This window comes from Artemia franciscana, chromosome 19 (assembly GCF_032884065.1).
Source record: "Artemia franciscana chromosome 19, ASM3288406v1, whole genome shotgun sequence".
Lineage (NCBI taxonomy): Eukaryota > Metazoa > Arthropoda > Branchiopoda > Anostraca > Artemiidae > Artemia > Artemia franciscana.
Window position 1 is genome coordinate 9,860,617 of NC_088881.1, and position 27,714 is coordinate 9,888,330.

At 35.2% G+C, this 27,714-nt stretch overlaps 1 protein-coding gene across 2 annotated transcripts in view; it reads right to left on the minus strand.

Moving 5' to 3' along the window:
• The window catches only part of LOC136039273 (diuretic hormone receptor-like), a 214,200-nt gene that overhangs the window by 41,482 nt on the left and 145,004 nt on the right, over nucleotides 1-27,714 (minus strand). For both annotated transcript variants that reach the window (XM_065722850.1, XM_065722851.1), the window contains one exon: nucleotides 19,945-20,082. In XM_065722850.1, coding sequence (XP_065578922.1) covers nucleotides 19,945-20,082 — 138 coding nt within the window. The remainder of the gene's footprint in view (nucleotides 1-19,944; nucleotides 20,083-27,714) is intronic.

Sequence of the window (27,714 nt, forward strand, 5' to 3'; positions counted from 1 at the left end):
AATATTATTTATGACTATTTATTAAATTGATCTGGGAATGGGTATGCGGATTTATATGAATAGCATTGCAATAAGCAGACGACATAAAGCAAAAGCAAAAATACGGGATAGTTCCAAGTTTTATGACATATAATTCTAAACCTAATATTACATTGTAGCACGAATCTTATAATATTTCAAAATTAGACGAATGTAAACATAAAATAAACCTAGAATACACACAGACTTGTTACGAAAATTGTAGTCGTCTAAATTTTCTCCTTCAACCGCCGACAGTGCAAGTGAAGATAATCTCTTTTCCGTTGCGTGGTGTTGCGGCAGTACATCTTCAACCAATAAAGGCAAGAAAAAGGTCTTTCACACGACATTGGAATAGGAATTCATAGGAATAGTAAAGTGCTATTTAAATATTTGTTCAGTGCTGTTAGTGCTGATCAAATATCAGAGGGAACCCACGTTTCAACCGTTTTTAAGCAAAGTATGCTCTTTCAAGAATGTTTTTGTTTTTTATATCCTGAACTCCGCAAAAACAATTTAGGTCAGACATGCAGTGTTCAAAATCGAGCTTATAGTATTTATAAACAAAGCTTACACTGTCTTTGTTCATTTTGTTTGCACCTAGCATTGCACTTAAGTTATTCAAAACGTCCAAAATGTTCCCTTCTAGCCTACTTTCAATCTCTGTAGTTAGAACATCAATAACATACAACACTGTATTTTTGACAAACTCTTGCGGTGTCTCATAAGGAGCTACCCACCTAATTTCATCGGAGCTTACACTGTCTTTGTTCATTTTGTTTGCACCTAGCATTGCACTTAAGTTATTCAAAACGTCCAAAATGTTCCCTTCTAGCCTACTTTCAATCTCTGTAGTTAGAACATCAATAACATACAACACTGTATTTTTGACAAACTCTTGCGGTGTCTCATAAGGAGCTACCCACCTAATTTCATCGGAGCTTACACTGTCTTTGTTCATTTTGTTTGCACCTAGCATTGCACTTAAGTTATTCAAAACGTCCAAAATGTTCCCTTCTAGCCTACTTTCAATCTCTGTAGTTAGAACATCAATAACAGGATACAACACTGTATTTTTGACAAACTCTTGCGGTGTCTCATAAGGAACTACCCACCTAATTTCATCGGAGCTTTACTTTTCAGGGGCGATTTAGGACCTCTGAAACCACATTTATTAGCTAATTCTGAGCTGTGAAGGCAATCATTATGTGTCATATGACATCCACAACGTGTACTTCTGTTTTTTATTCTTAAAATTAGCTTTTTTATTTAATATTTATCTTTAATTTCTTAAATATTTAATATCTTTTTACTTAATTTCTCTGGTTGAAACAAGAATAACGCATGGCAAAATACACGAGAAACATACAATTTGGGTTATATATTTTCATACTAGGGGGAGTGGTTTGTGGGTAAAGTATATGCAGCTGCAGTCAAAATATGTGAACTATAATTATTCTACACATTATGAAGTCGGTCTAAGAATTGTTTTAAAATATTTCCTTCTCGACTGCCCTAATTCTATACTTGTAAAAAATTTAAGGAGAAGGGCAATTTTTTCTTCTTTTTTATCCATGAAAATACTAAATAGAATTTATTTTTGAAATCAAGGGATGAGGAGAAATTCAGCAGGTGAATAATCCCCTTAATTGGTGCCACTGGAACTAGTTTCAACAGTAACATTAGCGTAATAAACAAAAACACTTAATAGACACTAGTAATAAACAATAAACACAAGAATTCAATACTCGGGATTTTAGGCACTTAGATCTCTGTAGGTCTGAATTCCTTCGGCACTGCCCTATGGGAGAGCCTAGACCGAGTATCAAATAATTGCTTTATCTAGCTTAAAACGCAAATTAACATACCATAGTCTGATTCAGATATTGAAAACAGTCGAACTTGTTTCTCACTATAATGAATTTCCAGCACTAGATCTGCCAACAAGAGCAAAATTCTCTCTGGCTGATGTTGTGCTGGGCTTGTATAAGAAAAAGATGACCTATTTCCTTGATGATAAGACTTCAAAGTCAGTATATTTGTGTAAATATTAATGAGGAAGTGCAATAGACTACTATTTTTCGCGTTTTTCAAACCGTTCATGGTAACGAACTGTAGTAAGGAGCGACACGGGTCAATAGCAACCGAAACTCTAAAAAAATGGAATTTTAATACCAATAGTTACATCAAAAGAATTGCATTTTAATGCTGATTTTAAATATATAAGGTTCATCAAGATTTGTCTTACCCATCAAAAGTTTCTTACCCAGAAAATTTGGCTCATTTTAGAAAATAGGGAGAAACACCATCGAAAAGTCATACAATCTTAACGAAAATCATCAGATGTCAGATAACCCTACTGTAGGAGTTTCAAGCTGCTATCTACAAAAACGTGGAATTTCGTACTTTTTGCCAGAAGACAGATCACGGATGCATGTTTATTTTATTTTTTTTCCCAATGGTGATCGTATCGTCTCGGTGGTCCTAGAATGTCGCTAGAGGGCTCATTCTAACGAAAATTAAAAGTTCTAGAGCCTTTTCAAGTGACCAAAAAATTGGAGGGCACCTAGGACCCCCTCCATGCTCATTTTTTCCCGAAGTCACCAGATCAAAATGCTGAGATAGCCATTTTATTCACCATAGTCGAAAAACCTAATAGTTATGTCTTTGGGGACGACTTACTCCCCCACTACCCCCGTGGGAGGGGCTGCTAGTTACAAACTTTGACCTGTGTTTACATATATTAATGGCTATTGTGAAGTGTACAGACGTTTTGAGGGAGATTTTTTTTGGTTTGGAGGGGGGGGGGGAGTTGTTGGGTGGGGGATTACGTGGGAGGATCTTTCCATGGAGGAATTTGTCATTGGGGAAGAGAATTTCAATGATGGGGGTGAAGGATTTTCTAGTATTATTTAAAAAAGAACAGTGAAAAAATAAATATGAAAAGTTTTTTCAACTGAAATTAAAGAGCAGCATCATTATAACTTAAAACAAACAGAAATTATTACGCATATGAGGGTTTACCTCCTCGTAATACACAGCTCTTTACGCTAAAGTATTTATAATAATTTCAACCATTTATTCTATGGCCTTTGTGATTCAGGGGTCATTCTTAAGGAATTGGGACAAAATTTAAGCTTTAGTGTAAAGAGTGAGGCATTGAAAAGGGGATGAACCTTCTCATATGCACAATAAAAACATACGAATATGAAAGTTCGTTCCGTAAGTTAATTCGTAAGTTACGTATAGTTTTTACCAATGAAAACGTTCGTAAGAAATCAAAAGTTTTTATTGCCTTTTTAAGCAATCAAAGAATTGGAGGGCAACTAGGCCAACTCCCTCGCTCCTTTTTTTTCTCAAAATCTTCTGATTAAAACCATTTAGCCAAAAAAAATAAGATGCAAATTTAGTTTTAATTATTTATATGCGGAGAGCCAAGATCAAAACATGCATTGATTCCAAAACGTCCAGAAATTAAATAAAGGAAACTAGTTTTTTTTTAACTACAAGTAAGGAGCGACATTAAAACTTAAAACGAACATAAATTACTCCGTATATGAATAGGGCTTTTCCTCCTCAACGCCCCGCTCTTTACGCTAAAGTTTTTTACTATTTTAAAGAGTGGAGTTAAGAGAAAGAGTCAAACTTTAGCTTAAAGAGCGGGGCGTTGAGGAGGAAAGGCTCTTTTCATATACGGAGTAATTTTTCTTCATTTCAAATTTTAATGTCGCCCCTTACTTTTAGTTAAAAAAACTTGTTTTTTTTGTATTTAATTAAATTAAAAAAGAGCTGGGACTAATTAAAAAATTATCTGGTCGGAGTAAAGAGCAAATTTGAAGCTTAAAATGAGCAACATTTTTAAAGTTACTTAATGAAGTATAATTTTTTCTCCAAATTATTAAGGGGGCAAGTGACCCCTTGTCCTCACCCCCCAAAAAAAACACTCCACTACTGCTGTTAGCGTAATTTATCGTATCAAGTACTTTGTGTTTACCTGATAAGTAATTTACCAGATACGTATACACTGTGTTCAGTATACTAAGTAGAGTCTATTATTACTTAAAAGCCATTTTAAGATACTCTGTTTCGTTTTGAAGGTCACTGTCAATTTCAGTTATTAAAAAAAAATATGAGCTCCAGGTGGTGAAAAAGCATGAAAGAGATATGATCTTGTGTGTCCAAAATGTCCAAGGGCATTTAGACGAAGCTTTCAGGGAATATTGAACTAAACAGCGTGCTATGTCCATTCAGTTGTCAAAATAAAGTAGGCCATCTTAAGAACCACTTAGAGCACTAAATTAGAACTTTCAGGGAATAATGAGGGGGATGATCAATTGACCAAAAGACAATAAGTGCAAAATATCTGCGCGCAATATGTACTGGAGTTCATGGAGCCATAAATTTAATTTGAGAGTACTTAAAGAGTAACAAAGTTGAAAGTTAGTAATTAAATTCCAGAAACAACAATCGATATAGTACTGCATTATGCACTAAGTCTAGATCGATATAGATCGATCTGTGATAAAGTAATCAATAATCGTAATATTTGCTACAATTTTGTAGCAGATATAAGAATCGATATAGTACTGCATTTTGCACTAAATCTAGATCGATACAGATCGATCTGCTAAAAAATGAATCATAAGTTACCCACATGATTTTTTAATTATGCGGCGAAAGGATATTGCAGTCATTGCAAAATTTTAAGTTACAGTTTAAATATTTTCGTATGGAATAATCAATAGCAGTAATAAGTAATCAATAATCAATAATCGTAATATTTATTACGATTTTATAGCAGTTATCAAAATCGATATAGTACTGCATTATGCTCTAATCAAACAGTTCGCGGTAACGAACTGTAGTAAGGAGCGACCCGGCTCAATAGTAACCAAAACTTTAAAAAATGGAATTTTGATATCAATACCTACATCAAAAGAATCACATTTTAATGCAGATTTTAAATATATAAGTTTCATAAAGTTTAGTCTTACCCATCAAAAGTTATGAGCCTGAGAAAATTTGCGTTATTTTAGAAAATAGGGGGAAACGCCCCATAGAAGTCATAGAATCTTAACGAAATCACACAATCAGATTCAGCGTATGAGAGAACCCTACTGTAGACGTTTCAATCTCCTATCTACAAAAATGTGGAATTTTGTATTTTTTGCCAGAAGGCAGATCACGGATGCGTGTTTATTTGTTTTTTTGTTGTTTTTTTTTTTCCAGGGGTGATCGTATCGACCCAGTTGTCCTAGAATGTTGCAAGAGGGCTCATTCTAACGGAAATGAAAAGTTCTAGTGCCCTTTTTAAGTGACCAAAAAAATTGGAGGGCACCTAGGCCCCCTCCCACACTAATTATTTCACCGAAGTCAACGGATCAAAATTCTGAGATAGCCATTTTATTCAGCGTAGTCGAAAAACCTTATAACTATGTCTTTGGGGACGACTTACTCCCCCACAGTCCCCATGGGAGGGGCAACAAATACAAATTTTGACCAATGCTTACATATAGTAATGGTTATTGGGAAGTGTACAGGCGTTTTCAGGAGGATTGTTTTGGTTGGGGGAGGAGTTGAGAAGAGGGGGATATGCTGGGGTAACTTTAAATCGATTATTTGTCATGGGGGAAGAAAATCTCCATGAAGGGAGCGCAGGATTTACTAGCATTATTTATAAAAACAATGAAAAAATAAATATGAAAAAGTTCTTTCAGCTGGAAGTAAGGAACAGCATTAAAACTTAAAACAAACAGAAATTATTACCCATTTGAGGGGCTCACCTCCTCCTAATACCTCGCTCTTTACGCTAAAGTATTTTTAGTAATTTCAACTATTTATTCTACGGCTTTTGTGATTCTGGGGTCATTCTTAATGAATTGGGACAAAATTTAAGCTTTAGTGTAAAGAGCGAGGATCTGACAAGGGGGCAAATTTCCCCATATATGTAATAAGAATATGAGAATACAAAAGTTCTTTACGTAAGCTAATTTATAAGTTACGTAAATCTTTTACTAATTAAAATATTTGTAAAAAATTAAAAGTTCTAGTTGCCTTTTTAATTAACCAAAAAATCGGAGGGCAACTAGGCTTCCTCCCCTACTCTTTTTTTCTCAAAATCATTCGATCAAAATTATGAGAAAACCATTTAGCCAAAAAAAAAAAAAAAAAATACAAATTTCGTTTTAAGTATTCCTCTGCTGAGAGCCAAAATCAAAACATGCATTGATTCAAAAACGTTCAGAAATTAAATAAAAAAACAAGTTTTTTTAACTGAAAGTAAGGAGCGACAATAAAACTTAAAACGAACAGAAATTACTTCATATATGAAAAAGGCTGCTTCCTCATCAACCCCCCGCTCTTTACGCTAAAGTTTTTTACTGTTTTAAAAAGAAGAATTGAGAGACAGAGTCAAACTTTAGCGTAAAGAGTGGGACGTTGATGAGGAAGCAGCCTCTTTCATATACGAAGTAATTTCTGTTTGTTTAAAGTTTTATTGTCGCTCCTTACTTTCAGTTAAAATAACTTGTTTTTTTATTTAATCTAGATCGATATTTGTGACCAGATTTTATTCGTGTCAAATGAATTCTTAATTCTGTCAAGTTGTTTGTTTTGGATCACTTTTGTTCATTATAGCCGTTTCAAAAGGCAAAGGAATTAATATTTGTTTGAATTCCTGGATGCCAGAGAGTTCAGAAACCATTTTGCGGAAGATCCCTGAAGGTTCAATAAGAACAAGAAACTTCAAGGAAAACAGATAAAGTTTGATGAAAAACCTTGAAAAAGAAACACGATATATTGTGCCATGTAAGGGCTTTGAAAGGGTAAATTGTATTCAAAGCGAGTTTAAATTAAAGTTGAAATGTTTAAAATTATTGCTTTCAACGTCGTTTACCCTTACGAAACCCTTAAAAGGCTCTATCAACTCCTGCACAATATCTCTCATATCTTTGTCATGCATGTTCACGCTTTTCGATAGAAATAGCGTCCAGGTTCAAACTTTGATCAGGATTTTGGGCATAGTGCCAAGCCACAACTATGGCTTGGTACTCCGAGAAAAAAACTCTCTTTGCGGCATGGCACTTGCCCCAGAATTCAGATCAAAGTTTGACCTTACCCTTTAGTTCCTCCAGAGCCATCGGTGGCGCATAGTGCGTCGACAAAACCTCTCCATTCGTCCCGCATTGATACTGCAGCGATGACGTCTTCCCATTCAGGTAGTAGTAAGGTACCAGTCGTCCTCAAATCTCGGTAAAATGTTCGTCTCAATGTATTTTTGGGGCGTCCTCGCTTTAACCCGGACGTCATTCCAGTCAAACGAGAATTTTTTTTTAAATATGTAGAGATTTTAGTTATAGACCTACTTTGAGCACTAAAGCGTGTTAAAAGGCATGCAGATAAATAGGTACTCCGTTGCAGGGCCTCCAATGAGAATCTAACCTTATTTAACGAGTCACTCGGAAAAATTCGAAAAATTAATCAATATACTGAATACGCTTTTAAAAGTAATGTTTGGCGGATTTATTATTCCCAACATACCGGGCTCGGGATTAAAATCTTTTAATCTCGGGCTATAAAAAGAAAGTCAATAAGAATTCTAAGAATAGGTCGGTATGACAATAGACTTAATCATCTTATATATGAATTAAGACAAGACAGGGCCTATTCTCCTTAATTTGTGCATAAGTCTCTTAAAATATAAACACCTTATGACTCTTAATCCTCTATTCATGGCTAAGCTTAACCTAGATTTGAGCCATACTTGGATCTTCAAAGGAGCTGTCACGGTGGTATGTCGTAGCAGTTCAAGCTAAAGGTAGTATGCTCAAAACGGAGACCTGGATTGGCAATCATTAATTATTTTTGTCAACTGATTTGTTTTTTTTCAGGGGGAGGGCAGGGATTGGGTCTGTGGAGTGTTCTATAGGTCTGTTTTTTGGGGTGTTGAGTGTCTTTTTTGCTGGGGGGGGATTATTGTGTTGTTTGTGTAAATGAGAGAGATTGATTTGAAGTTTGAGTTGATTATGGTTGTGTTGTGATTTGCAATGGAATATATATATTATTACTTGTTACTGCCGTACGTCTACAAAACTGTTAAGTTTTTCTTAGCGTGACAGCATTTTGTAGAAGATTTGTTTTGTTTTGCTTGTGAAGAAAATTAAATAAATAAAAAATAAATAAATAAACACGTCTAGTTTTCTTATGCATCCAATTTTATCCTTTGAGCTTTTTCAAATGTCCATAACTCAAGCTTTAATTTGAACCTTGAAACAGATCTGGCTGCAGCACCACATTGTGCTCAAAGTTGAGATCGATGTTTGCATCCCGACATTATACCTGTAAAAATTCCTAACTATACCTTGGTATTTTTAAGACCCACCTTAAGTCTTAAAATCGTTTTAAAGATGTATAAATAAATGATTGCTAAAATATCCAAAAGTGCTGTCATCGTGGCACGACCCGGTTGCAACCCCTATTAATTTATCACTATTTCTAGTGACTCTCTATATTTTCTAAGAAAAGAAACACTAAATCAGCACATAAATCACAAGATTATCGAAGAAAATCACAAAGCATTAAAATCTAGTGATTTTTCTCACAGGGCGGCAGCCCTCGGCACGACAACAAATTTGAAATAGAACTAAGGGCTCACTACAGAAGTTATATCAGTCAATTTTCATCTTCTCATGCGGCCAGTTTGGTTTTGACCCATATTCAAATCTGTTTAGACACAAAGGGCTTTATGACCTATTCACAGCTAGACGCTCAAAATGTAAATAGATCCTGGAAGTTGCTATTGCTGTCACTTAGCGCTATGATCAATATGCTATTGCTGTCACTTAGCGCTATGATCAATATCAGGCTTAAAATTTTTAACCAAAAATAATCCCTGTCAAATAATATCTGTGTATATGTCAACAAGATGAGACTATTTTCAATACTGATATCATAATCTACACTGGAGCATCATTCCTGTGAAATCAATGGATTGACCTTGTTTTAGTACCTTGATTGAGCCTTCGAGTCTTTTCAAAGGTCTACGAGTCTTTCAAAGGTACTAAGATCCTTCAAACCAGTGGTTATCAATCGATTTTGGACCATGCCCACCCAGGCATTCCTAAAATTCTGATGCCCCCCTCGTGATATTTTAATTTTGTTATTCAAGTTTTTATATGTATTCAACCGAAGCTTAAAAGGCAATTAACTGGGTATTTTCTCGGGTCGTCCTATAGACTTATTTTATAGTAATGAAAATATTTTCAAAATACAACACATGCATGGCGTCAGTGAAATACTATCGCATATCTTTACTGCTCTTTAAATGTACATGAATGTAACGTCATTCACCTGGAACTTTTTTTTCAACATCAAGGCTCTAAAGTATAGACAGCCAAAGGGTGCAACCCCTACCCATGACCCACCAAAATATTGTCATACCCCACCAGTGGGACCTGTGCCCCACGTTGAGAATCAAGGCTTTTGACAGTTGTATCTTGTGAATAGGGTTTTATAACCCCACACAATTCTTACAAAATAAGATCTGTTAAGATGTATAGTTATACCCACAGTGAGCCTTCGAACTTTTGAGCCTAAGTGAGCCTAAGATGTAGATTTATAGGGCTACCCACAGTGAGCCTTCGAACTTGAAAGGTCTATGGCTCAAAATATACTTAAATACAGGTAAAGGCTGCCACAGCAGCACGGCATAGGGCTTAGTATTGATATCAAGGTTTGAACCAATCCTCTATTCATGTCACGTAACGTTTCTAGGTACGTCAAGTTCATATTTTAGACGCATTTTAAGGCTTTCAAAAGTTCAAGGCTCAATATTTTTTTAAATCTGGGGGAAAAGGCGTTTATTTCGAAGGAAGGTATCTGCATTAACTTTTTCTCACTAAAAAAAACAAACAAACAAAAGCAAAAGCCAAAAAAAAACATTAAACGTGCTAATTGTCATTTCTTAATCTCATTGAACTGCTTCAAACATCATCATTATAGCAGAGAGACTATATATTTCATTTCATTTTTTATCATTTATTAATTTTTAATTAATTCATTTCCATTTATTCTTTACTTTATTTATTTTTGTCGTTTTATCATTTTGTCTTTTATTTGGAGGTCTATGTATCCCCAAAAAGAATCTGATTTTCTTACACCTAAGGTAACACCATGTCAAATATTAATAGGAACATTTTTTTTTATATAAATGGGTAATATCTGTGAGTATCCATCAAACTCCATCACTAAAAGTTTCCCCTTGATAAATGACTCAGATCTCCTTGCCAAGCAATAATTTCCCTTACTAGGGTGGGTAAAATAGTACATTGCCAGAGATAAAAGTATACCACGACATATAATGATAGATCCTTGTCCTATTCTCGTGAACGTTGACCTGACATTACCTAGTGTGTAATAAGTAATGTGATTGATGACCTTGAACTGATGGACGAGTAAAATCTATCACCTTGTCTGGATGTAATTCATCTTTTTATTAATGGTATTGATTGCCTAAATGCGATATGCAATATATTTCCCCAGATCTAATTTTTCGTCTGTAGGGTCTTTTGATATTCAAAATCTTCCCATTAGATGCTATGATTGATGGAATTTTGCATTAATTCTGCTCGCTTAAATCGATATAATTTTCTGATAAACTAGGGGTGTAGGAATTCATTTAACAGCAATTTCTTTAAAAACTAGCGTCTTAAATGTTTGCTCATATTTGAATTGGGATGATGGGTATGTTTGTTTTGGTTATTCTTATTGTCGAAAACCTGTCTTTCAAGTGTCAGATTGATCTGATTAAAATGAAGATATGCGAAAGTCACTGTATCTTAAGAAAGCTTAAGTATGCTTTTACTTTGCTAATTTTGAAAGTCCTCTTTCACTGCTTGATAAAATCTCATGTTTATTTCAGTCCAATAATTTGGATTTAAACCTTCTCTCTTTTCTGAAGTTTCTTTTAAAGGCTTAAAACCTCTTTCGGGAAACTAATCATTCAGGACCTATAATTGTACTTGATCTTTAATAGCTTTATATACTTTCAACTCCATGTTTCACTTTTTCTCAGATCCATGGTGACCTCCATTAGCTCCAATTTTAATCTTAATGTTTTTTTGGGCTGGACCCAACTGGATCTATCGTTAGGTCTTAAAGGCCCATTAACCCCACACACAAGGTAGTTTCAGAGTCACGACACTGACCCCTACCCCAAGCCAGGACTTAGGAATTAGCATAGCTTGAATCTGCATCCCGAAAGACATAGAATTGTCCAGTGTGCCATCCACTCCACTAAGGGGTGCTTCAAGATTGATTCGAACACAAATACGTCAACAGTTTCCTTGCGACAGGCGGGGCTGAGCCAACATACTTTTGATCAACATCTACGTCCTCAGCCACTAAGCTATATACAAGCTATGAACTGAATAGTATTCCCGGTCTTTCAGCTTTGATTAGAATAATTATCAGCTTCGTAAAATTGACAATATTTTAATTCGTTTTATTTCATCCGTAGGGTCAGATTTCAATACCGTAAAGCGGCCTTCACATGTGTGTGTAGCTAGAATCTGACGTCTAGACATGGGTCTGACCAGGCATCAATGTCGAGACAACTACCGTACACAAGTAAAATTTGGTGCTTCGCTAGACAAGTTACAGGTAAACATCCAGTTCTAGATTCTAGAGCTCAAAGTACAGGGTTTTCAATTACACCCAATCAGAATGTGTCAAGTCCCACTATTTTCATCATCTCTGCTTACATTTTTAAACTTAAATTTAATTTTTGTTTTCTATTTAATTTTTTTTTTGCTTCATTTCAGGCAAATATGCTACACCAGACATAATACTGAAGCACAGTAAGGGAACTGTTTGGCTTGTCTCATCCATTATCTTGTGACAGTACAAGCAAGGATTATAATTCTGAAAGTTTTGTCCGCATAAGCTCTGTTGATTGGCTAGAAATGACAACTGTAATCTACTTGAAATTAAATTTGCTGTTTCAGCTAAGCACTGAATTCTTGTTGTGAACTGCAATTTCTTAGACATTGATTCCTGGCAAGACACGTGTCTAGACATGAGATTCTAGCTAGACACACATATGAACGCCGCTTTTAGCTTTATGATATCAGAGGCAACGCTGTAGCAATACCTATAGTAAAGACAATAGGGCTCCAATGTCTTATGATTTATTTACTAGCTGTTGGGGTGGCGCTTCGCGCCACCCTAACAGCTTTTGTTATCTGATCGTCGGACTATTTCAAACAAACTGGCTCATCAGATTCATTTGGGGAAAAAAGGGTGTGTGTATGTATAAGGGAGGGATGTCCTTCGACCACTTTTGACTCATAAAATCGTAACTAGAACTTTCAATGGCCAATCAATTGAGCCAGACTTGAAGTTTCTACAACGAGCTTCTGGTTATACGATGGTTAAAGGAGCATCAGTTCCATATCTCAAGAGCATAACTCAGAACGCCATCCCTCGGACCCTGGGGGGGGGGGAGGTTTGTCAAACCCGGAGTTCTTGTTATCTAATTTTTGAGCAATTCCTAACAAAATGACTATCTCAAAATTTGTAATGGGTGGATTTGATTTTGACAAAAACGAAAAAGAAACATCCCAAGAACGGCTTACATTGTTAAGTTAAATCTACAAGGGTTAAGTTGTTGCAGAGCCAGTTGTTGCAGAGCCAGTTGTTGCAGAGCCAGTTAAGTTGAACTAGCCAGAAGGCACTATGCGTATACTATTAATACTACCGATACAGTTACTGCAACTAATAACACAAAGGATGTTAAGGTGAAAATTTTATGGAATGTTTAGGGGCAGTTTCAAAAAAACAAAAAAAAACTATAGGCTATGCAGGTATTAAAAAGGGTGTACAACCAGTATCATAGACAGCGCCACTCTAAATAGCTATCAATATCATTGACTATCAGCTCTTTAGTCAATATCATTGACTAAGGAGTTTATTTGACTGGAAAATAACAGTTGCAGTATTGCAGGAGTCAAAAGTGATAAAAGGGGATGCAAGCCTCCTCCCAAATGCGTTCATTTTCTGAACAGATACAATACAAAAATTTATACAGCCATTTTGTTCAGTATACTAGAACGATCAAGTAACTATTTGTCTAGGGATGTTGGGCGTATTAACTGCCCATAGTTATGTAATTTGCTCACTATGCCTTGAAATTGAATCCTCAAAATTTCTATCAGATGCATTTGGGGAAATTATGACGTGTGAGGGAGGGGGAGATCTGACCTCTGATTAGTTTAACTCTTATTGAGGCACTAGATCTTCTGATTTCCAATCTAATGAGCTCCCTCCGAATTTTATACAACTATCCTTCTTATGAGAACTTTTATGCCCCATATTACTACTAACAACCCTTGTCCTGAAGGCTGTTGGCGGAGCGTCATCCTTAAAGACTGAATTTTTTGACCTTTCAACTGCGCTGAACAAAATGACTATCTTAAAATTTCTTCTGGATGTGTGTGGAGAAATGAAATGATTAGCGTGGGAGGGGGCTGGCTGCCCTTCAATAACTTTCAACTATTAAAAAGGGCACTAGTCTTTTCGATTTCCAATTGAATAAGTCCTTTTTGAAGTTTTTATGACAACTCCTTCTCTACGAAGTCCCCTGGTCAAGAAATAAAAATAATAACACATTGTGCTCACATCGCTCTTTACTTAGGCAGCGCTACTGTGACACCTATGATTTACCAAACAGCAAAGCGTATCTTTATTCTGTTTGTCGTGCTACTTTCCTTTATTTTAGTCGGTATCTAACCAAATCAGCAATATATTTTAATTTTACACTATAAATTTATGGAGCCTTGTTTTAATTAGATTTAAGGGCAAAAACAGCTTTTTTTTCCCCTCAAAAATTACCAAAAAAATATCCTGCAACTATTGTTAACACTTTAACATTTATAAATCTTAATAAAAAAAAAAATGTTCTTATCGGTTATATAGTAAACACTTGGGAAGTGAAGTTCGATTAATCCTAATGAAATCAAAGAAAATATGATGAAAATATAACAGTTTAGAAACAAATTGGGGCTATATATTTGAACATTAGGGAGGGGGGGTGTAAAGCATAGTATATATTATGCTAATCTAACCTAACCAAACCAAAATACCAACTAAATACTTAAATAAGATACTTTATTTTCCAACCAAGCCAAAGCTAATTGTGTGGCATAAAGAAGTTGCTTGACCAGTTTCTTGTGTCATGTTCGCATCATCCGCGACCGAAATTCTATTGTGTTTATTATTTAACCGATAAGTACTAAAATAAAAAACATGCTAAAAAAGAAGAAGAACTGGAGAATTGGTCATGCAAGCCGATATATTCACAGGTTTTATTTTAGCAGCTTTCTTTAAAAAACACTTAATAACTTCTTATATTGCTCAGTGTTCATGACAATCGAAAAGAAAGTTTGACCGACCCGTAAATTCAATTTACTAATATTAAAATTAATAGAACTGGTCGATTTGTGAAGTTTTACCGATCTACCGAATTTGTTAACAAATCAACGCTAATCTTAAGATTTTTATTCAGTTTTTATTTAGATTAATTCAGTAGAATCAAACAGAATCAAGTTCTACAGAATCAAATGTATAGTAGTGTTTTAATAATCGAAGGAATTTAACAATACTTAATGGTAGTTTAGTATTTAATTAAATAATAAGAAACAAATAAATAAATTAAAGAATGAAAATTAATAATAAAAAATAATGACTTAAAAAAAAGACCAAAATTATTTATTCCAATCTTCAGTTTTCCGAGCAAAGCCATCGTAGTTTATGTAAAGTCAGCAAAATGTAAAGGCCATAGTATTTCATTCCAAAAGGCCATAAAAATAACTTCAAAGGTCATAGTAAATTGTTTCACTCGTTAGGGTTTAATAGGCCGAGTTTAGGCTTAGTTTAGGCCATAAAAATAGTATTTAATATTTTTGAATTACCATAATCAAAATCTCTACGCCATATTTTAACATTTCAAGAAAAGGCATTGTATCTTACTTAAAAATAGCAAAATTGGCTATTTTTAATTTTTCATGCACAAGGGCAATTTATTTTACCCTAGAGTTAAGGTTGTATTAGGCCGTACTTAGGATACATTTCGACTATATTACCCTATATTAGGCCTACAATATAGCAAGTAATGTCGTTTGAATAATCGTAACCAATATCCCGTATGGCTCCCTAGTGCGTCCTTAGGAAAGACAATTTATATAAAGCCAGCTCGTTCTGCGATTAGACAGCATTTAGACTACATTTGGACCTTATTAGGCTGTACCTAAGTCATATTAGACATTGGCGTAATTTCGTGAAAAATACGGAGGGGAAGGGGAAAAGTTGAAGCCGAATTTCCCAAGTCAAGTGAAAATGATAGACAAAACCGAAAAATGACCAATACAGTATCATAAAGGTAAAAATGGAAAAAGTGACCCGTTTATGCAGTCTTACCTTAGTTATGACAAGATTTTTAAAGAAACTAAATTTTAGCTGGGAGCGGGCCAGGCAAATTGAGATATGGGAGGGGGGCGAAACAAGGTTTTGGAGCCGCAGTTACCCCAGTAGCAAACCTGTCCCTGATAGTAGGTCCAGAGTTCCTCGATTTCGATCAACTGTTAGGCTGTAATAAGTCGTATTTAGCCTGTATTTTCCCCATATTAGGGAATATTTAGGCCGTAAAAAAATAGCCTGTATTATTGCTTGAGGTAAAATTCTAGTTAATTGACTTCTTGCTATCTCAGAAAGGGTTTCAGGAAAATGAAAGAAAGGAAAATGAAACTTTCAGGGATGAATCTACAGACTAAAGTATGTCCTGGGAAGGTATTTTGAAGCGACTACCTCCACTCCTTCTCCCTCTAGAGGGCCCTGACCTTTCATGACCTTTCAAAGTATGTGTGGTATAAAAGTGAAACCTTGCAAAATAGATCTTACACTTAATTAAAGTTCAACTAAATTGTTTTCAGCTTCATAACTCTGCTCAATTCAGTTTTATAAGGTCTTAAAGATATGCAAATACATTTCCTAAATTTTGAAAAAAAAAACTTTGATATGGCTCAAAATTCCTCTCGAAAAACAGGAATTGCATTTTCAGAACTAAAGGCAGAGAAAAAGAAACTAGTAACTGAAAATTAAGGTAAAATGTTGTTTTGTCAAAATTTCCATAGGTATAGACCTCTCATGTAGGCGAATATCAGGACCCTCTAGGGGGAGAAGGAGTGGAGGTGGGTACTTTAAAATACCTTCTCGGGACATACTTTAGCCTGTATACCCATCCCTGTAAGCTTCATTTTCCTAACCTAAACCCTTTCCGAGATAGCAAGAAGTCAATTAACTAGAATTTTACCTTGCTTAAATTACCGTAGTCATTGTCCGAAAATTTAAGCGTTTGTACTGTAGGCTACATTTAGGCTCTATTTAGACCTTAGCAGGCTGTATCCAAGCAATATGACGGCCATAATCCCTTCATTCCTATACAATGTTAAGCTGTAATAGGCCGTATTTAGCTCATTTTAGGCCATACTTATGCCGTATAAAATAGCACATACTGTCGTTAGAATTACCGCAGCCACTGTACGATTATTTGAGCGTGTGTATCAAGGCTGCATTTAGTCAGTATTTAACCCTTTTTAGGACGTATTTAAGCCCTATTAGGCAGTATCAGACTAAATTAAGTTGTATACAGCAGAGTAGGTGCTTCCCTTAGGCTGCAGTAAGGCCACAACTTTAGACACAAGTATCCTTTTAAGAATCGATTTCTATTAGAGGGACGAATAAGCGTAAATTCATACTAACTGATCTCTTTTCCTTTTGTCAGGTTAGAAAGAGGGACATTTTGGTGTTTCCCCTTGGCTAATTCAAAGCCTTTAGTGAAAGTGAAGAGCTTTTTTCAATTACACTTGAACAAAAGAGTTTGGAAAGATTCCAAAATTCCGGGAAACCTGGAAAATCTATATGGCTGGAATAATTATCGTTTTTTAGACATAATATGTGCCAGAATAAGGACAAAAATTTATGACATTATTATCCAATTGATTCTGTTACTATTTAATGAACGTGATGATGTTATTTCATATTTCAACTTAATTTTTAGGCGTTGACTTGGCAATCAAGACATATTAGTTAAATAGCTAAATATTTTAAAATTGCTAGCTTGGTCGGATTATGATTTGTAAACGATAAGTGAAAACAGTGGTAACAGGAGAATATTTTTTATGCAATTTTATAGAAAAAGTGCCGTTTTTGCCCTTGAATCTAATAAAAACAGGGCTACAGGGATTTATAATGTAAAATAAAATGTATTTCTGATTTGGTTGGATATTGACTTAAAAAAGGTAAACAGCACCACAAGCAAAATAAAGATACGCTATTCTGTTTGGTAAATCATAGGCAGCGCAATTGAGCTGCCTAAGTAAAGAGCTATGTGGCCACATTGTATTTTTTTTTTAGACCAAAGCACTTTGTAGAGAAGGAGTTGTTGTAGCAACTTCGAAAAGGCCTTATTCAATTGGAAATCAAAATGGCTAACGCTCTATTTAATAGTCGAAAGTGAATGAACGGCAGCCATCCCCCTCCCACGCTAATCATTTCACCACACACATCCAGACAAAATTTTGACACAGTAATATTGTTCAGCGTAGTTTAAAGGTCCAAAAATTCAGTCTTTAAGGATGACGCCCCAACCAATAGCGCTTAATGCAAGGGCTGTAAGTAATGCCAAGGGGACATAAAAGGTTTTCTAGAAAGGGCAGTCGTATAAAATTCCAAGAGGGCTCATTGGATTGGAAATCAGAAGTTCTACTGCCCTTTTTCAGAGGCAAACTGATTGGAGGGCAGATATCCCCACACGTCATATTTCTCCAAATGCACATAACAGAAATTTTGACACAGCTATTTGTTCAAAAAATAGCTTGAAGATCACATAACAAGGTCTATGGGGTTGACAAAACCTTTCAGAGTCTGGGGGGAAGGGTTGTAAGTTATGCTCCGGGGGCATTTAAGGATCTTATGGAATGAGTGGTCGGACTATAACCCCTCCTGACATCCTCTTTTCTCCAAACACGTCAGATCGAAATTGTGAAATAGGCCCTCTGTTCACAATAGTCCAAACAGCATATAACACTGCCTTCAGGACAGTGGTTGCAAGTTGTGCCCCGGGGTAGGCTAGGTTTTTATAGAACGGGTGGTCGTGCAAGCCTTGAGTCGGAGACAGCTTGTTTGATTGGAAGTCGGATGTTCTATTGCCCCTTTTAAGAGTCAAGATAAATGGGGGGACAACTATTCTACGCCCCCCAAGACTATCATTCCCCAAATCATATACGCTCAAAATTTTAATAGAGCTATTTTGTTAAGAATTATTGAAAATCCAGTAACTATTTCGTTGGCGATGTCAAGTTCTTCACAGTTTTCAGGACAAGGGCTGTAAGTTGGGCAATAACTTCGTTGTTTATTCTTCGATTTGGTTATGATGAATGAAATCCGTTTGATTTAGTTTTCAAGCCTAATGATAAAATTTTGTAACTATGAGAGGTTGAGACTCCCAGTATCCTTAGACAAATAGTTACTTGATCGTTCTACTATGCTGAACAAAATGGCTAAACAAAATTTCTTATTGGATCTGTTCGAGAAATCAATGCGTTTGGGGGAAAGGTTGCTCGCCCTTTAATCACTTTCGACTCCTAAAAAGAACACTTCAACTGTTAATTTCCAGTCAAATTTGCTACTTAGAAAGTTTCAAAGATATTGATAGCTATTATAGAGTGGCCCTTCCTATGATACTTGTCTTATCCCCTTTTAAATACCTTCATATATATATATATATATATATATATATATATATATATATATATATATATATATATATATATATATATATATAATATATATATATATATATATATATGTAGTTTTTGGTTTATTTGAGACTCCCCAAGAACGCTCCTTAAAAGTTTCACCTCAATACCCTTTGTTTTATTAGTTGCAGTAACTGTACTGGCAGTTTCAATATTATACACTTAGTACCATCTAGCTAGTTCAAAATCTGCAACAAATCTGCAACAACTAACTTTATAATGTGGGTCCTCCTTGAGATATTTCTTTTTCACCTTTTTCAAAATCCACATACTTATAGTTCGTTTTGATTTAGTTTAACATTCACCTAAATATTCCTTCAAAGATTGACCTTAATACCCTTAGCTTGTGTAGTAGCAAAAGTTGTAGCAGCAGTAGTAGTATTAGTAGCGGTACCCGCATAGTACCTTTGGTTTCTTAAACATCCACTTCAAGACACGCTGAAAATTTCAGTTTAATACCCAACCGTCTCTGAGGCATTTCTCATACGTCCTCTTAATAACCTGTGTTGGCATAGTATGCTCTGAATTAGTTCAATACAGTTTCAATATCAACCAGATTTACCGCATAGTACAAAAAAAAAATAACCACAAAGAAACAAACAAACAAATGACCGTGGATTGTCATATGTATATATATATATATATATATATATATATATATATATATATATATATATATATATATATATATATATATATATATATATATATATATATATATGAGTTGAGCCAATTTAGTTGAGCCAACCTAAGTGGGATATAATTCTGATCATTATGTGTGTACAGTTGTGTACTCTTAAAGTACCAAGGACATCAAAATGAAAATTGTTTTGATCAGCATTAATATCAGCTTAATACCATCAACGGCTCATGAAGCATTTGGGATGCGTCCACTTGACAACCTGGTCCTCTTGATAACCTAGCATAGTTTGCTCTGAATTAGTTCAATACAGTTTCAATATCAACCAGATTTACATCATAGTACAAGAAAATAACAACAAACAAACAAATGACCGTGGATTGTCAGTTCCTGAATCAATAGAAGGATGAAACTTACCCACATAATGGCCAAAAGAAAACAGACATTGGCAAACAGAGCAAATAACACGGGGGCTATGTAAATCCAGTCATACGGATCGAAAGCATGCGTTATAATCCACGGGCAAACATGATACCAATGTTCGATCTCTTCGCTCTGAAAAACAATTACGATTTAGATAACAGTCCTTGGATAATTTTTATTGTAAGTAAGCATGAATTTCACCTTTTCTTGGATTTGACACAATATATAGTGTTATACTTATGCAAGAAGTAATACAACGAGGGATTATTCTAATGTGAAATGTTACTCCTATTATACCTATTTTTCGCCTATTTATACCTGTTAGAATACTACACCTATTACATATTTATATTACAGCTATATACACATTATAGGCTACTATACCTATTATATATTTATAGTATATATATATATATATATATATATATATATATATATATATATATATATATATTATATATTTTTGTTATATTTATATATATTATATATTTATATTACAGATTCTTCCGCAGCAAGGTTGGGTGACAAGCTTGCTACTTGTCCTTGTAAAATAGACCCAGCAACTGAATAGCCAGCAATGGCTCTGGAGGACGTCTATATGTTTTATTATTTTGTTAGACATTTTTGAGTGGTTGTAAAGGGGAGGCTTTATGCAGCTTGGGATGGAAAAGGTCCGCACGTTGCTGTGTTGAACTCAGGCGGTTTGATGCTGCTGTGAGTTGTCATTAGTAGTACTAGACTAGTTACTTATTTTGAAACAATAAAATTCAGGCAAAATTATGTGAATAATTTGGCTTTATATTCAAAAGTCGTCTTCAGCAAAGAAAATAAATACATATAAAATTAAATTTAAAATAAAATACGTGACATTTCAAACTAAACCCAAATTAAAATTAAAACAGTCCCAACAAATTCGGATATAATTGGGATGATTGGGGTGAATTATATACATTAGGATGAAGGAGAAGCGTACATAACTGTGTTGGCCTCAGGCGGCTTGATGCTGCGGTGTATTAGTATTACTTGATGCAATGCTAGTAATAGTACTAGTAGTAGTTATTTTATATCAAGACGGTGAAATTTGGACAAAATTGATTGAGCATTTTGCCTCTGTATGCAAAAGCCGTCTTCAGCAGAGCAAATAAATAAATATAAAACTAGTCTTAGCATTATATACGCAGCAATTAAAACTAAAACGAAAATTAAAGAGTCCCAACAGATTGGGATATAGACTGGGAGGACTGAAATGGCTTATTTATATATGTTGGGATTGAGGAGAAGCGTAAACAACTATGTTAGCCTCAGGCACCTTGATGCTGTAGTGAGCTGTTAGTAGTAGTACTAGTAGTAGTTATTTTATATTAGAACGGTAAAATTCAGACGAAATTATGTGAATATTTCAGCTCTATATCCAAGAGTTGTTTTCAACAAAGCAAATAAATAAATATAAAATTAGACTTTTACGCAAATAAAATACTTGTCATTTAGAACTTAAATCCAATTTAAAATTAAAACAGTCCTAACATCATTACTCTATGCAAGTTCAGTTAGGGCTGAAAAAGAAAATAAACAAGAAACAAGGCAATTTATTCAGATTATAAAAACGCAAATCAGGAACAAGTTTTTAAAGCGAGCTGCATTTTTTTTTGGCAGCTATCCTCATAAATCTTTTTGATTAAGTTCATTGGAAATAACTACTGGCTTTTTGATGTAAGATATAATATAATTCTTAACTAACTTTGGGTATAGTGCATTGAGACTATTCTCCTAGATCTCTATTTCAAGAAATATTATTACTTAAGTTAAGTTGAACTTCTACTCAAGGCCATTCAAAGAGGAGGGCAACCAGGGCTGCTACCCTGAGCGCCACGGCTGGGGTTGTCACGGCTGGGAGTAGCCAAAATTGATCAATTTTTCCCCTTTGATTCGTTTTTTTACTTATATTTCAGCCAAGACGGGGGGGGGGATTTGTAATAGATTTTTCCCTTGGCACCGACAGGCATAGGATTGACTCTGCCTCTAGAACAAATATTTTTGTGCCCAAAGCATTTCTAATAAGGGTGTTTTTTTTTTAGTATCGAATGGCTAGGGCTTTTGATAATATGGCTGTGCAGAGCCTAGTCAAAAGAACCAGAAACCATTAGAATTTTGAGCCATTATTGAGCCGTTATTTGAGCCATTATTATGGTATCCTTTTGTTTAGACATTGTTCCAAATTTTTGTAGGTTCTAAAAACGTTATAATTGCTGTAGTCACTTGGCATTTGATCAGCTCCTCTTTGACGAGTAGCCGGAGTTTTAATAATTCAAATTCATGATTTTTAAGTTACTTGTAAATGCCTTACATGTTATTCTTGGTTTAAACTTTTGTTTTAGTTTCACAATAATCATTTTTATGTAAGGAAATTGCATTACGAAATATGTTTGAATATTTATTAGAAGCATCACATGATAAGAGATCTTTGAATTTAAGAGAATGTCTTTTCACCCTAAGATTAATTGCATCAAACAGTTCGTCAAAAGTTACGAGCCTGAGAAAATTTGCCTTATTTTAAAAAATAGGTGACAACAACCCCTAAAAGTCATAAAATCTTAACGAAAATCACACCATCAGATTCAGCGTATCAGAGAACCCTATTTTAGAAATTCCAAGCTCCTATCTACAAAAATGTGGAATTTCGTATTTTTTGCCAGAAGACAAATCACGGGTGCGTGTTTATTTGTTTTTTTTTTTTTTTTTTTTTTTTTTTTCCCAGGGGTCATCGTATCGACCAAGTGGTCCTAGAATGTCGCAAGAGGGCTCATTCTAACGGAAATGAAAACTATTACTACCCTTTTTACGTGACCAAAAAATTGGAGGGCATCTAGGCCCCCTCCCACGCTAATTTGTTTTCCAAAATCAACGGATCAAAATTTTGAGATAGCCATTTTGTTCCGAATAGTCAAAAACCATAATAACTATGTCTTTGGGAATGACTTACTCCCCCACAGTCCCTGGGGGAGGGGCTGCAGGGTCAAGAGGTAGAGGGGGAGGCCCTTTTGACTCTTGAAAAGGTAATTGGAAATTTCAATTTACAATCAAATGTGCTACCTCTTAACTTTATACGATCACCTCTTACATGAAAATCTTACATGCCCCCGGGGCATAACTTACAACACTTGCCACTTTGCTCTGAGGTGTTGTGTTGACTCTGGAGTTTTGTTATCTGATGGTTGACATATTTTCAATAAAGTGGTATATCTCACAATTCTCATTGAATGAATTTGGGAAAAAAAAGGTGCGGGGCGCGGGGAAGGTTAGTTGACCTCCGATCTCTTTTGACTCTTAAAAAATGAACTTCCAGTTTCCAATCAAATGAGCCCCTTCTGAAGTTTATACGAGCCTCCTTTCCTTAAAAACCATATATGCCACCATTGCGCACGTTTGTCCCTTGACCCTGGGGGGCTGTGCCCACCCCAGAGTTTCTGTTACATAATCCTTGACCATAGATTAAAATTGTTATTGGATACATTTGGGGAAAAAAGGGTATGGGGTTATTTGCCCACCGATCACTTTTGACTCCTAAGAACGGCACCATTACTTCGGGTTTGTAATCGAATATGCCCCCTCCGAAGTTTATACGACCATCCCTTCCACACGGAGCACCTCCTGGGAAGAGATTTGGAGCCTTTTGGCCTTGGGGTTGGCGTGGTGCCATCGGATTACTTTTGACTCTTAAAAATAGAATAAGAACTTTCAATTTCTAATTATTTGAGCCCCACCGAGGCTTATACGAGCATTTCTTCCATACAAACTTTACAAACTAGCAGGGCATCAATTACAACCCTTCCCCCGAGCTCTGGAGGGGGGTGATTATGTTTACGCGAAGTATTTGCTATTTATTCGTTGGACTGTTTGAAACAAACTGTTCATCTAAAAATTTTCATCGGTAGGATTTGGGGAAAAGAGGGTTTGTTTTACGGTTGGGGAGGGGTAGATGCCTTTCGATCTTTTTTGACTCATCGAAAAGTAGCTCGAATTTTCAATATACAATCAAATGAGCCAAATCTGACGTTTATGTGACGTCCCCTTACACAAAAACCTTATATGGCCATGGGGCATAACTTAAAACACTTGCACCCAGGCTCTGGGGTTTGTGTCGACACTGGAGTTTTTATTATCTGGTGATTGAACTATTTTTAAAAAAACACCATCTCAAAACTTTTATCGGATGGATTTTGTGAAAAAAGGTCGTGAGGGGAGGAGGCTAGTTGCCTTCCGATTTCTTTTGACTCTTAAAAAGTGAATTAGGACTTACAATTTTCAATCAAATGAGCCCTCTATGAAGTTTATACGAGCATCTCTTCTTTAAGAACCATATGTGCCCCCAGGACATAGCTTACAACGCCTGCACCTGGGCCATTGGGGGTTTTGTCGATCCCAGAGTATTTTTAATGTGATCTTTGAACTTCTTTTAACAAAATTGCTGTCTCAAAATTTTTATTGGATGTATTTGAGGAAAAAAGAGCATGGTAGGGGGCTAGTTGCTCTCCGATCACCTTTGACTCTTAAAAAGGGCACTAGAACTTCCAATTTCCAATCGATTGAGCCCCCTTTGAAGATTATATGACGAGATCTTCTATTTGAAGTGCCTCTGGGGGAAAAATTTTAATGATAAAACATAGAAGCTGTATGGCCTATACTATTAGGCAACGCTGTAGCGTTGCCTCTGATTTAGTGAAATGAATGGAACTTGAACTTGATCCAATAAGTGTGCCTTGAGAGATGATATAACCCCCACAGGACCTGCGACAAGGGTCGTACATAATATAAATTGTCACAATTCAGACATATTGAAAAGCGGGGCTTGTGAAATGTCTCATTAGTGGCTTAGGGTAATAAGTTAAATTTTCCTGGAAAAATTTAATGGGATGTTGAATTAAATCGAAAGACACTGTGTATATCCCAGCTGTATATATACCACATCTTAGGAGCAGTTAAGGGTAATAATTTGGAAATTCCATAGACTTTTTAAGGGGATATTGGACTAAACGATAGAACACTATATGGATCTAGATTCTCAAAATTTATGCATGCAATATGTCAGAAATAGCTGGTGTATTAAGATGCAACTTCTCAGGAATGATTTAGGGTGTTAAATTGAAAGGGAATATTCAGGGGAATGCAGAGCTTAATTAAGAGACATTATATGCGTTCTAATTGTCAAAATGACATTTTTTTCAGGCAATATCAAATATGTACTCACGCTAAAGTCACAAACAAAAAAGTTTAAAGAGTCAGACTTAAAGAGAGCTGAGTGATGTCTCTGATGTATATTGATTATTTTATTTCATTTTCATCCAAACGTAATCATTCTTAGAAGAGGGTTCTTTCCAGCCTATTAGCTAGAAATTGATGTTGATCAGAAGCTTAGATCAAGAAACTTCCTAAAACTTGACTTGAAACATTTATATAATAATTTTGTTTATGAAATCAAAGTCAGCGTTCAGATTAGAATTAGCAACTTAAATTAGAATCCAATACTTTACTTCTTAAGTAAAAAACTTGAAAAGCTGGGAAAATATTTACGAGTATTAACCCATAATAAGACTATAGCTGTCAAAATGAACAGAAAGTAATAAAAAGAAGCTTTCAGACATTTCCCGAGTGGAACTGAAATCGGGTAGATCTTTACTAGTTTTGGGACCCATACGTATCTAAGTTGTGATTGCAGCTTACTAAATCGGGTAGGTCTTTACTAGTTTTAGGATCCGAAATTATCTAAGTTGTGATTGCAGCTTACTAAATCGGATAGAACTTTACTAGTTTTGGACCCATAAGTATCTAAGCTGTGATTGCAGCTTTCTAAATCGGGTAGATCTTTACTGGTTTCTGGTCCCAAAATTACATAAGTTTTGATAGTGGCTTACTAAATCGGCAAGGATATTCCTCGAAGTGATTGAAAGCTAAATGATATATGACCCCTCAATATTTATCTGAAGGACCTATGTGGAATCCAAGTTATATATGAAATTGTGAAATTTAAGGACCTATGAATCTAAGCTGTGATTGCAGCTTACTAATTCAAATGCCCGAGGATTGAATAAGAAAAGGGATGACACGGTAGGCTCTATCAGCATATAACATAGGGTTATATATTGATAATTTAGGACCTAACAGAACCTGTCCAATGGTATTCCTCGAAATAATAGAAAGGTAATTGATATATGGCCCCTTGAAATTATCTGAAGGACCTATGAAGTTTAAGTACGCAAATATACTATATAATTTAATCCCCCTCGAACTTGAAAAATTTTCTTAAATCTTACCACTGAGTACTTTAGAATTAAAGAGCGGGCAGAGTAAGCAAATCAACAATCCGCATTTTCTTCTATGCACACTAGGGACTAAGATTTTTTTGGGACTATATCCTACGTACACTACTTAGTTTTTTTCTTATTTTGACCAGGTCTGATTTTTTTTTAATATTTGCCTCATTTGCCCCGATCTGGCCAAAAGAGGCCAGACCTGGGCACCAAAAAATAAACTTCATTGAAGTAAGGATACCGCGATTATTCAAGAAAAACTTAGCTTGAAAGATCATATTTTAATGCAAGTTTCTTATATATTCACTTTTGTTTTGCTGAGGACGGCTCTTGGATATAGGGTCAAAATATTCATTTGAGGTTGAGTTCAACTGTATTAAGAAAAAGCTTCTTATTCTTCTACCTAATGTTTGTGTTTATGATGGAAAAGCAGTGTGCTCTTAATGCTGTTCATATGTAACACAATTAGGTTGTTTTACAAATGATTCCGAAAGGTTGTTAAATAAAAAAATATTTTTTTTTGAATTGAAAGTAAGGATCGACATTAAAACTTAAAGCGCACAGAAATCATTCCTTGTATGAAAGGGGCTGTCCCCTCCTCAACGCCCCGCTCTCTACGCTAAAGTTCGACTCTTCGTCACAATTCCACTTTTTAAAACAATAAGAACTTTAGTGCATAGAGCGGGGCGTTGAGGAGGGACTGCCTCTTTCATGTATAAATAAAAAAAAAACTAATTTTTTTTTTTAGCTGAAAGTAAGGAGCGACAATAAAACTTAAAGCGAACAGAAATTACTCCGTATATGAAATGGGTTGTCCACTCCGCAATCCCTCGCTCTTTACGCTAAAGCTTTTAATTGTTTTAAAAAGTAGAATTGTGGCAAAGAGTCAAACTTTAGCGTAAAGAGCGAGGGATTGCGGAGGGGACGCTCCTTTTAATGTCGCTCCTTACTATCAGCTAAAAAAATTAGTTTTTTATTTAATTTCTGAACGTTTTTGAATTAATTCATGTTTGGTTTTGGCTCTCCGCACATAAATTATTAAAATGAAATTTGTATATTAATTCTTTTTTTGTCTAAATGGCTTTCTCTTAGTTTTGATCAGAAGAATTTGAGAAATAAGGGGTGGAGAAGGAGGCCTAGTTGCCCTCCAATTTTTCGGTTACTTAAAAAGGCAACTAGAACTTTTAATTTTTAACGAACGTTTTTATTAGTAAAAAATATACGTAACTTAAGAATTAACTTACTTAACAAACTTTTATAACCTTATATTTTTATTATGTATACAAGGGGGTTTGTACCCTCGTTAATACCTCGCTCTTTACACTAAATCGTAAGTTTTGTCCCAATTCCTTAAGAATGACCCCTGAATCAGAAAGGCCGTAGAATAAATAGTTGAAATTACTAAAAATACTTTAGCATAAAGAGCGAGGTATTTATCTCCTCCTAAATCCCCCTGTAC